Here is an 11,547-nt window from a genome sequence, read left to right on the forward strand (position 1 = left end):
TCTAAAGATTTCAGCTGACGCAAAGCTTACGTCATTCTGTCCTTCTCGCCACACACTCGCTGTTCGACCAGTGTCACGGTACGTCATTGGCTGAGCGGAAACTTGTGTTTCTGCTCCACCGTAGTTAATTAATATATCTTTTGTCAGATCAGTAAACAACAAGTATTATACACTGGCAGAATCGTCGCGATTCCATCATTAAGTCTATTCCATTTGTGTTTGCCTACGTTAAACTGATTTAATGCAGTTTGTAATTTTCAGCGACGAGCTCGTTAAAACTGACCCTGTTCAGGTGACTTAAATTAAGATTATAAATTCATCTTAAATAACTAACACTTCATTTTATACTCATTAGAAAGTAGGCGTTGAGCTCTTTCTTTCGCAACTTATCCGACGTAAATCGGTTCAGGAATCATTTAGAAATCTGTCACTGAACACCTTGTAAGAAACACAGTTGTTATCAGATTTGGCCAGATTAGTGACGATCTGCTCGCAGCACACGTGATTGTCTTTGCGGTCCGCTTAACCTGCATAAATTGGCACAGTGAGTGATGAGTGGTCATTTCATACCTGGTCAGTCATCTGACCAGAGCTGCTCTCTCTCTCTCTCTCTCTCTCTCTCTCTCTCTCTCTCTTGCTGTGTCGCGAGCAGTGTGTTTGTCATGTGTGTCCCCACAATGGCTGACATCTGGCTACGTATCGCTGTAAGTACTATTGTGTAGAATGTGCTGATGATTTGTAAAATGTATTCTTCGACACAGTACTTGTGTTCATATGAGCATGTTAAATTAATTCTTTGTTCAATTATTGCTTTGACATGTAGTCACAGCTCCATTATGATTGATGTAGAATATCGCCATGTCGTCATATGCTTGTAGCAGTGTTCCATTTAATTCTTCTTAACGTCACAGTCAATGACGTCTCTGGACACTGATAGTTTGTTCGAGAATATTCTAGTGAGTGCATATGACGCGTTCTTTCTCATTTACTGTCACTGATGAAGGTGACAGTGTTTCACTGATTCTCAGTACTCTAAGATGTGTGTAGTATTCTGTTGTAGTGATATCAGTTATTGGTTAAAACCACCAGATATGTATCAGTCTGTAAATTGTCTAGTTATCATGCTCTCCTATACGTCTTACTCCAGTATAGTGCTACATGATAAACTGATTCATTTGAGTCACTTTGACACAGTATAAGCTTTACCTAATCTATGCTGTCAGTGTACTTTCACTAAATCAGCATAGCTTCAATCACTTTAACTGTACTATTTAAATGTATTAGAAATGTCATTTGATGTCAGTGTTTGGTCTTCACACATATGCATTACCAAGTGGTAGTCTTTCCATGTAATATGTATACATGTGCTTTACTATTCACTTGTGCCAACATGTTGTGCTAATGACATTTGTTTGTGTCATTCCAGGCACTGTCTTCTCTTTTTATATCTTCTCTTCTTATATCTTCTCTTAGGTCTTCTCTTTTTTATATTTTCTGTTCTTCTCCTTCAGTTTATGTCTTCTTTTCTTATGTTCTTATAACTATTGTAAATAAAACAATAGAAAACCCATTTGTGACTGGCCTCTATATGTTCCTGGCCTGTGCGCAGGAATTCTTGTTTATCCTTCTAATCATCTTTTAGTTAGTTCTTTTGTACCGTACCCTATTAGAACCACTCGGTTCACGGCTACATATATGTACACACACACACACACACACACACACACACACACACAGAGACAGACAGATATATATAAATATATATATATCTTTTCGATTCCACAGTTGAAGTAAATGAATCGCATCGTGGATAGAAACAGATAAACAGACAGACTGGTGATTAAGCTACTCATTCTCCATTTATATCCGGCTGTGAAATGATCTAAGTGGCTAACATGGTGAAAGTGTGTATCAGAAACCTAATGACATGTGGTACGGTATAGCAAAGAACGTACCCGTCATCGTATTACTGTTGCATAATAAATCGTTAATGGATTGCCCCACAAAATGAGTTTGGAATGTTAAAATGTCTTTACCCTCAGAGTACTTGACTACTGCTACTGTTGCTGCTGCTGCTCCCCCTTCTCCTCCCCTGCTACTACTATCACTACTGCAGCTACAGCAGCAGCTGCTGCTATTGCTACTTCTACTGCTACATGTACAAAACGACTCCAACTACTACTACTACTGATGCTGTTGGTGCTGCTATGTCAATATATCGACAGTCAATATCATCTTTTGTAATCACCACAACCACTGTCTTCATCAACACGCCACAACCATCACAGACAGCCCTCAGCCACCACTAACCATTATCACTTTGGCCGGGAGAATTACCGAGACAACACCACTATCGCCGCCTCCAGCCTCGAACACTTTCATCAAGCATCATTAACGTCATAAACAACCCCAACTTCCATCACCAACACCACCCAACGCTGCTCACCACCACCACCACAAACAACAACAACAACAACAACAACAACAATAATAATAATAATGTAGGAAGAAGAAGCAGAACAACAACAACAGCAGCAACAATAACATAAACAACAGCCACGAAAACCAAAAAACCGTCAAGCAAAACCATCCAAATGTTCCATTTTTTCCGTGTGTGTATATTTTTGTATCTGTGTCATTACGTTAAGCATGTGGAGAAAACCATGGATTCTAAACAAGTCGCACTGTGCACTGTTTTGTCTTGTACCTTCTACCATGTTTGTTGTTGTTGTTGTTGTTGTTGGGTTTTGTTTTTGTTTTTTTGTTTTGTTTTGTTGTTGTTGTTTTGTTTGTTTGTTTGTTTGTTTTTGTTTTGTTTTTTTGTTGTTGTTTTTTGTTTTTTGTTTTTTTTAGATGGATAAACGACATACCATCTTTGATGAACAAACTATAAATAAATAAACGAAAAAGAAAAAAAAATCTTGTACCTTATTATGTCCCTACGCTCGCGGTGAGTGCAATACCTTTTGGTATGTTCTGTGGAGGCGCTGTAGCAGAATCGGTTAGGCGTTGGACTTCTGGTGCCAGCTGCATTGCTTGGTTCTAACTTTTTGACAGTTACACGTGAGTAAATGCCCACGTTGACGCCGACCGAACTGCGCCATTGGTCAGTTCCATACGACACACAGTTAGTAGATGGTTACGACCATACTAGGCTCTTCCGTCCGAGCAATGGAACTGGCTCCTGTGGTCCAGTTTTCACCAGTGATCACGGGGTTCGAAGCCACGTTTCGTCATGGTGTTCAGTCCTTGGGAAAGGCATTTACTCCGATTTTCCTTATTCACTCCACCCAAGGTATGAATGGGTTCCTGACTTCGGGTGGGGGCTGGGGGGATGTGGGGGTGGGTGAGAGCGTTTGAAACTGCAGAAAGGGAATACTGGGACCCGCCTTCCTAAGCCAAGTACCGGATACAGTGAATGTGATGGTCTGTAAAGGCGAAAGGACCTTTTAAACTTTAATTATACAACGATAACAACAACAACATAATAAACAGTAATATGTTTTTCGTTGTCTTACTTTCTCCAGTCAGGCCCGATCCGCATATGTGTGGAGATCTGGAAGGACAAGGTGTGGGAGAAGGCATACACGCTGCTCATCAACCTGATGCTGCTGGTGCTGCCCCTCATCCTCATGTCTGTGGCCTACGGCAACGTCTGCTACACCCTCTGGGTCGGCATCAAGCTGGAGGCTCAGTCTGAACGAGGTGAGTCTCCTTCCAGCGGTCAATTTGTCCCCCGGGGACTTTCCTACCGTTCATAATGTCCCCTGCGGACATTTTCAGCCGCCCAAACGTCCCCCTTCTTGCGTTTTAGCCTCATTCTGAAATGTCCCCGCTACTATGAAAATGTCACCGGGACATAGGGAGGGGGAGGAGCATTTTCTGAGGAGGGAACGTCACGGGATACTGGGGAGACATTTTCAGGGTAGGGGTGTATATCAGAACGAAGCTAAAACGCAAAAAGGAGGACATTTAGCCACTGAAAATGTCCGCAGGGGACATTATGAACGGTGAGAAAGTCCCCGGGTGGCATTTCCAGGTGGAGGACAATCTGGATACTACACCGGTCCTTACTTGACTTTTAAAAGAAAACGGAGTGGAGGAGAAAGGCTGAAAAAACAGGTAGATTTCCATGATTTATTTTTCTGATTGACTTCCGGTTGATTGTGGAACTTTCTTTGGATTATGATAAATCAAATTTCACGTAAAAAGAATACTTTGATTTTACGCCCAGCTCTTAGGATTTAACCGGGGAAAAAATAATCTTTTAGACTGTTGTTAAAACATCTGTAATTATATCCAATCTAGCATCATCTGCACGCATGCGTGAGGACAAAAAAAACAACAACAAAAAAACAAAAGAAACAAAACAACAACAACAACAACAAAAACACATAAAAAGTGTGGATCGTATCATGATGAGTGGACGGATGCTCGAACATGCAGATGCACGTGCGCCTTTTCAGCGAATCCAGGTCACACATGATAAGACATGCTGGGTCACGTGAACAACTCTTTTGCAATGCGCTTGCGCAGGAATATTCATGTGACGCACATCCCGGAAGCAGTCTTCTGTGTGTGATCTTCAGCGTCTGTTTACTGAATGCAGATTTGGTTTATCTAATGCAGATTTGGTTTATCTACTGCAGACTTTGTTGATCTCTTGCAGAATTAGTTTATTTCATGCATATTTCGGTAACTTTGCTTTTCGTGATTTTTTTTTTTTTTTTTTAAATAATAATATTCTTGTAATTCTTCAGAGTGTGAACGGTGTCAAGTATCACGAAACCCGATACTTGTTCGACATTCGGTCTTTCGAAAATATTCGTCGAAAATGGCGAGCGTTTGGAATGATCTTATTTGCCAGGAGAGTCTATATTCCCGGTGTTCTTTTGCTGTTAGCGAGACATTGCCATTCTTATAGTTCCCCAGAGATGAAAAGCTCGGGTGTATCCCGCTCTTTGGCGTTCATTCTTTTCTAAGCGAGCAGCAGCAACAAAGCAACAACATCGTACTGGTAAAACCGCACGTGTGAGTAAGTAACATGGAAATGTTTATAGGATTATCACATTTTCATTATCCTAGCAGTGAATTGAATGAATGATTGTCTCTCAAGCAAACGAACAACCCAACGACAACTGACAGCAATGCAAATACACTTGCAGACAGAAAAATAAATTTGGGTGTCGCTGCGCAGTGGAGACGCGCTGTCTTTGAAGAGAGCAGCTTGCGTTTCACATAGAGAAATCCCTTATGACAATACAACACAATACAATACAATACAATACAATACAATACAATACAATACAATACAATACGAAAGCAACTAATCACATGTACTCTGCTGCTGGGACTTAGTATTCAGATGAGTGAAGGAAGGACAAAAAGACAATTATGAATGACGGAATGAACGAACGATGGAAGTGCCAGATAACCGGCATTTTGTGGGCCAGCCTCACACTACAGTATTCCTGTCTGTTTTCAGAACGTCAGGAGATGAACCAGTGTAGTGCCTGTCTGTTTTCAGAACGTCAATACATGAACCAGAGTAGTGCCTGTATCTGTTTTCAGAACGTCAGGAGATGAACCAGTGTAGTGCCTGTATCTGTTTTCAGAGCGTCAACAGATGAACCAGTGTAGTGCCTGTGTCTGTTTTCAGAACGTCAACAGATGAACCAGTGTAGTGCCTGTCTGTTTTCAGAACGTCAGGAGATGAACCAGTGTAGTGCCTGTCTGTTTTCAGAGCGTCAACAGATGAACCAGTGTAGTGCCTGTGTCTGTTTTCAGAACGTCAACAGATGAACCAGTGTAGTGCCTGTGTCTGTTTTCAGAACGTCAACAGATGAACCAGTGTAGTGCCTGTCTGTTTTCAGAACGTCAACAGATGAACCAATGTAGTGCCTGTCTGTTTTCAGAACGTCAACAGATGAACCAGTGTAGTGCCTGTCTGTTTTCAGAACGTCAACAGATGAACCAGTGTAGTGCCTGTCTGTTTTCAGAACGTCAGGAGATGAACCAGTGTAGTGCCTGTCTGTTTTCAGAGCGTCGACAGATGAACCAATGTAGTGCCTGTATCTGTTTACAGAACGTCAACAGATATTACCAGTGTAGTGCCTGTATCTGTTTTCAGAGCATCAACTGATGAGTTGGTGTCTGTCTGCTTTCAGAGCGTCAACAGATGAGTGTGGTGTCTGTTTTCAGAGCGTCAACAGATGAGTGTGGTGTCTGTCTGTTTTCAGAGCGTCAACAGATGAGTGTGGTGTCTGTTTTCAGAGCGTCAACAGATGAGTGTGGTGTCTGTCTGTTTTCAGAGCGTCAACAGATGAGTGTGGTGTCTGTCTGTTTTCAGAGCGTCAACAGATGAGTGTGGTGTCTGTCTGTTTTCAGAGCGTCAACAGATGAGTGTGGTGTCTGTCTGTTTTCAGAGCGTCAACAGATGAGTGTGGTGTCTGTCTGTTTTCAGAGCGTCAACAGATGAGTGTGGTGTCTGTCTGTTTTCAGAGCGTCAACAGATGAGTGTGGTGTCTGTCTGCTTTCAGAGCGTCAACAGATGACCGAGGGTGGTGGAAGCGGAGGCACGGCCAACTACAGCGCCCAGAACGGCGTGTCCCTTACCATGGAGAGCAGACGGCTCAACACCGCCCTGTCCTCCAGCCCCAACACGCCCCCGGGCGGAGGGGGCGACAACCACCACCACCACCCCCACGGGGGGGCCCCACCCTCCAGCTCCGTCAGCAGACCCTTCCGCCGCTTCGAGGCACACCGCGCCATGCGTCAGAGCAACAGCGAGAAGTCCCGCGCCGCCAAGAAACGCGTCATCAAGATGCTCTTCATGATCGTCATCGAGTTCTTCGTCTTCTGGACCCCCAGCTACGTGATCATGACCTGGATCGTCTTCGACATGGAGAGCGCCAACCGCAACATCAGCCCCATGGTGAAGCTACTCTTCCACCTGCTGTCCTACGTGTCGGCCTGCTGCAACCCCATCACCTACTGTTTCATGAACAAGAACTTCCGGCAAGGGTTCCTGGCCGCCTTCCGCTGCCTGAAGAGGCGCCACGTGTACGCCAGCCGCCGTAGCGAGTTTTCTTTTTCCGGGCATACCGCCTCTACCCGCACCGGAGTCAGCAGCGCCACTACGAACTACGACAAGATTCGAGACTCGGACGAGATCTCGGAGAAGTCGTTCTGACGACGTCGAGGGTGCGTGGTGCGTCGGTGGCGCCTCGAGACTGGCGCAGTGTCCGAGGTTGTGGCGGGGAGGCAGTCGTGGGTAGACGCCGAATAGTGTGCTGACGACGGATGTGTTAAGCACCTTCTTTGTTGTCTGATTGGTCTTTGGTTTGATCTTCGGTCTTTACAACAGCACGGGACGTGGTGGAGAATGATGAAGTGTTTTGTGTGCTAGGATTTTCTCACTGGATACTGCGAAGGTTTTGGAAAGGAATTTGTGTGAATCCCTAGTCAGACAGACGCTTTTGTGTAATCTTTAGGTGGTGTGCATGGGCTGGCACTACACACACACAAAAAAAGTTTCTGTGGTAACGATGGTGTGACGTCGTCTCGCCATGGCGTCATTGCCTGGCAAGTTACTTCGTGTCGAACCTGATGGAGGACGTGAAAGTGTCTGTCACATCAGACAGAATTTTGCACTGGATACTGCGGGGGGGTTCGAAAGGGAATCTGTAGAGATCTTTGTCAGAGAGTCGCTTTTGTGTTGGTCGTTGTGTTGTGGCGTGTACAGGGAGTGTTGGTAGTGATGATCGTGTAACGTAAGTTTGCCCTGGCGTCATCCCCAAAACCGGCATCACAAGTGGATGTGAATTGTAGAAAGGTTCTCGAACTGTTGTGGCCAGTTCACCGTTTCAGTTCCAGTTTCAAAAAAGTCAGAGCGTGCGGACATGTCCATATAAACTGCACTTCATCTGCTACAGCACGGCGGGTACAGAAGGCAGTTTCAATGGCAACGATACAGTGTGAGGCAGGTTTGTAATGACGTCATTTCCTCCGACATTTTATTTACCGTTGATATAATGAGTGGGAGGTCGCCGAACTGGACTCGACATTTACAGTTTACATGACTTCATTTTGCTTTCCCTACCCTCTTTCTTTCTCTTTTTTTCCCCCTCTTTCTTATCTAAAATAATAAATAGATAGCTAAGAGGACTGTGACTGAAAACGTGAGCTCACAACAGTAAACTCCGCCACACGAGTTTCCTCTAATGCTAAGATCCGTGTTTGGAATATGTTAGTGGTTTCGTTGTTATTTCTACTTCTCACCATTTTTTCTTCTTTTATCAGAAAAACGTCAGTGAAACTGAAAGAGACTTGGATGCACGTGCTGCATGTGATACTCGCTTGGTGCAGAGCATCCTTTGCCCTCGGGGCTGGCTGGACGGACATTTCAGACCCTGGCTTGCGAATGCAAAAGAAGAAGAAGAAACGAGTAAGACGTGCTTGAAATGTGTGTGATTGCGAACACAGAAAAGGCAAACAAAACAACATGTACTTTGAGAAGGCATAAATGTGAATGGAGCTATTATTTTGTGTTTTTAATCACTGCTTCTAGGGACGGAAGGGGAAAATGAATTATGATAATGTGCCATTTTCCTCAAGCAAAAATTTTAATGTGCGTGTCATTCGATAACGGATCTCCTGTGTTTGACATTCACACACACATTTGTGCATGCCATCTGTTTCACAAAATCAGTACCCATGGATTGTTCTTTTCAAGCTTGCGTCTATGTTCCTCTCTCTTCCTCTCTCTCCCCACACCCCTCTCTCTATTCCCTCCCCCCATCCTCTCTGCATCACTCTCTCTCTCCCCATCCTTCTTTCCCTCCCTCTCTTCATCCTCTCTCTCTCTCTCTCTCTCTCTCTCTGTCTCCCTCTTTCTCTGTCCCTCCCCTCTGTCTCTGCTGCACTTGTGAAGAATACGGAGATTCAAAAGATGTGACAGACTTGCTTATTGTACTAAATGTGAAGGCTGACCCCGTTTGCTTTCCATGTGACCAGCAAAGACCAGACTGGTTTACTACTGTACAGTTGGATGATGTAACTGGTTGTGTGCTTTCTTCTATTTCTAAGCGTAACTATATACTGACATAAATGTTTGTGCATTTTGTTTCATCAAATCAGTTATCACCAATACTGGTATCGTCATCAGCATCATCATCGTTGTCGTCTTTCTTCTTTTTCTTCTTCTTTTTCATCTTCTTCTTCTGCTGCTGCTGCTGCTTCTCCTCCTCCTCCTCCTTCTCCTTCCTCCTCTTCTTCTACTTATTCTGTCTGCCAGTCTTTTTTCTTTCTTTCTTTTTTCTTTTATTTTTCTTCCTGTTTCTTTTTTCTGTTCGTTTTCTTTTTTCTTATTTTTGTTTCTTATTTCTGCCATTTCTTCATCTTTTCTCTTCTCTCTTGCACGTTTTAATCTAAATCACACATTTCATTGTGGCTATGCGTCTGTAGATTCCTATTATAATTAGCTGCATAAATTATTGTTATCTTTCCTTCGTCTGGTAAGTGTGATTTATTGAATAAACTGGATTCTGTTTGTGGACTGTGTCAGTGAGCGTGAGTGTGCTTGTGCATGTATCTGTGTGTGCGCGGAAGAGCTAAGCCTTTATTCGTGTATCAAAGAATTATATTGGTAATGTGTGTGTATATGTATATATAGATAGATAGATAGATAGATAGATAGATAGATATTTGTGTGTGTGATTCTTTGATACAATGTTATTTTTATTGGTCTTTTCTTTCTTTCGTCTCCCCTCCCCCTTCTCTTGAGGGCCGGATAAAAAAAAAAACATTGTATACTAATTTTGTTATCCTGAAATAGATAAAATCCATTTTCTCTGTTTCTGTCTCTGTCTCTCTCTCTCCTCCGATCCAGTCCTCCACACACATACCCTTATCCACACTCTCGCTCTCGCTCGCTCTGTGTGTGTGTGTGTGTGTGTGTGTGTGTGTGTGCGCATGTGTGTGTGTGTGTGTGTTTGCAGAAAAATGGATCGGCATGCAAAAGAGAGGGGGCAGAGACAGAGAGAGAGAGAGAGTAGGAGACAGGAGGGAGAGGGAAGGAGGTGGACAGAGATTCGGAGACCAATAACACTCACGCATTTCCAAGCTCTCTGACCCACCCAAGAGATAAAAACGTAATCAGTGAAACAATGTATAATATCCTTTTGAACCATCTCAGAAGAGAGACAGAGGAGACATTATAAGAAAGACGCGAGTGCTTTACACGACTGTACCTCTTGACACCAGGTTCTGACCCCCAGAGAACCATAAAACACGGGAACGAAACATTGTAACATAAAGAAAAAAATATCAGAGAGGGAGACACAAAGCGAAAGAAAAGGAAATGAAATTGTATTTCACCATGGTAAATGAGGTACGCAATCACCATGCTTAACATGCTTTAACATGGGGGGGGGGGGGGGGGGGGGCGGGGGGGTGGAGTGGGGGCGTGAGAGGGGTTCCCATGTCCCCGAAGACAGAGGTAGAGAGACGGAGAACTAGAACTCAAAACTTTACTTTCTAGGGATTTAGATTTTAGGCATGGCCTGTTCTAGTTCCTTGCTCATCTACATCCATCACAAAGAGCACACAAAGATACAAAAAAAAGAGCTGGAGAGACACACAGACAGACTGACAGACAGACAGACAGAGACAGAGCTGAAAAAGACACAGACAAATAGACTGTGGTATTTTTGTGTGTTTTTTTTTTTCCGCGAGTTCCAAACCAGCCTTGCTTTCAGGATTTTCTTTTTTTTTTTCGTTTTCAATACTTCCAGCACCTCCTGACGCAGACCTGGTGAAGTCATTATACCGATGGAATACAATGCACAAAAAAAGCATGATGAAGCGGAGAAAGGTAATGATACGAGCCAGTGACAATGCCAAGACGTGTCCGACAACAGAGGAAATACAATGATGGATTACACAGAACGCGGGGAAGGACGGAACTGGGGAAGAAAAGGCCATGAGGAGAGAGGCAGAGACATAGAGAGGAAGAGAGACCGGCAGGGGCATGCAGGAAATCACACACACACACACACACACACACACACACACACACACACACACACACACACACACACACACACACACACAGAAGGAAGGGAGGGAGTAGACAAAACAGAACAGAAGAGGGCTTAAAGTTCTGAGAACATTCGTAAAAACAAATTCGCATATCACCACCCTCTGTGACGCGAATGGAATTTTAAACAAGGCCAAGAGTGTTAAACTCTAAACAGCAACCATGTGTTGGTCATTATACTACATCTTCTTGGTTTGCATAAACAGACCAACAACATTACTTCGTATTTGAAGCTGTATGCCTCTACTTATGTATTTCAAAACGTTCTTTATTAAACTCAGCTAGGTGTGTGTAAAATAGTCTATTTTTTGTTTGTTTGTTTGTTTTGTTTTCTTTATTGTAGGTCCCCACATCATCCTCTTTTCAAATAATAAGCTAAAGAAGTATTGCATACAATAATTGATTACTGATGAATTTTCTGTCCTAAATCCCGCTTCGCCTCCCCCCCT

General features: G+C 43.5%; 1 protein-coding gene across 2 annotated transcripts in view; it reads left to right on the plus strand.

Annotated features, from left to right (window-relative positions):
- The window catches only part of LOC143283774 (cholecystokinin receptor type A-like), a 202,500-nt gene extending 192,976 nt beyond the window's left edge, over nucleotides 1-9,524 (plus strand). For both annotated transcript variants that reach the window (XM_076590126.1, XM_076590125.1), the window contains exons 4-5: nucleotides 3,528-3,705; nucleotides 6,540-9,524. In XM_076590126.1, the coding sequence (XP_076446241.1) occupies nucleotides 3,528-3,705; nucleotides 6,540-7,192 (831 nt within the window). In that variant the 3' untranslated portion in view covers nucleotides 7,193-9,524. The remainder of the gene's footprint in view (nucleotides 1-3,527; nucleotides 3,706-6,539) is intronic.
- The last annotated feature ends 2,023 nt before the right edge of the window (nucleotides 9,525-11,547 follow it).

Source organism: Babylonia areolata, chromosome 7, assembly GCF_041734735.1.
Source record: "Babylonia areolata isolate BAREFJ2019XMU chromosome 7, ASM4173473v1, whole genome shotgun sequence".
Lineage (NCBI taxonomy): Eukaryota > Metazoa > Mollusca > Gastropoda > Neogastropoda > Buccinidae > Babylonia > Babylonia areolata.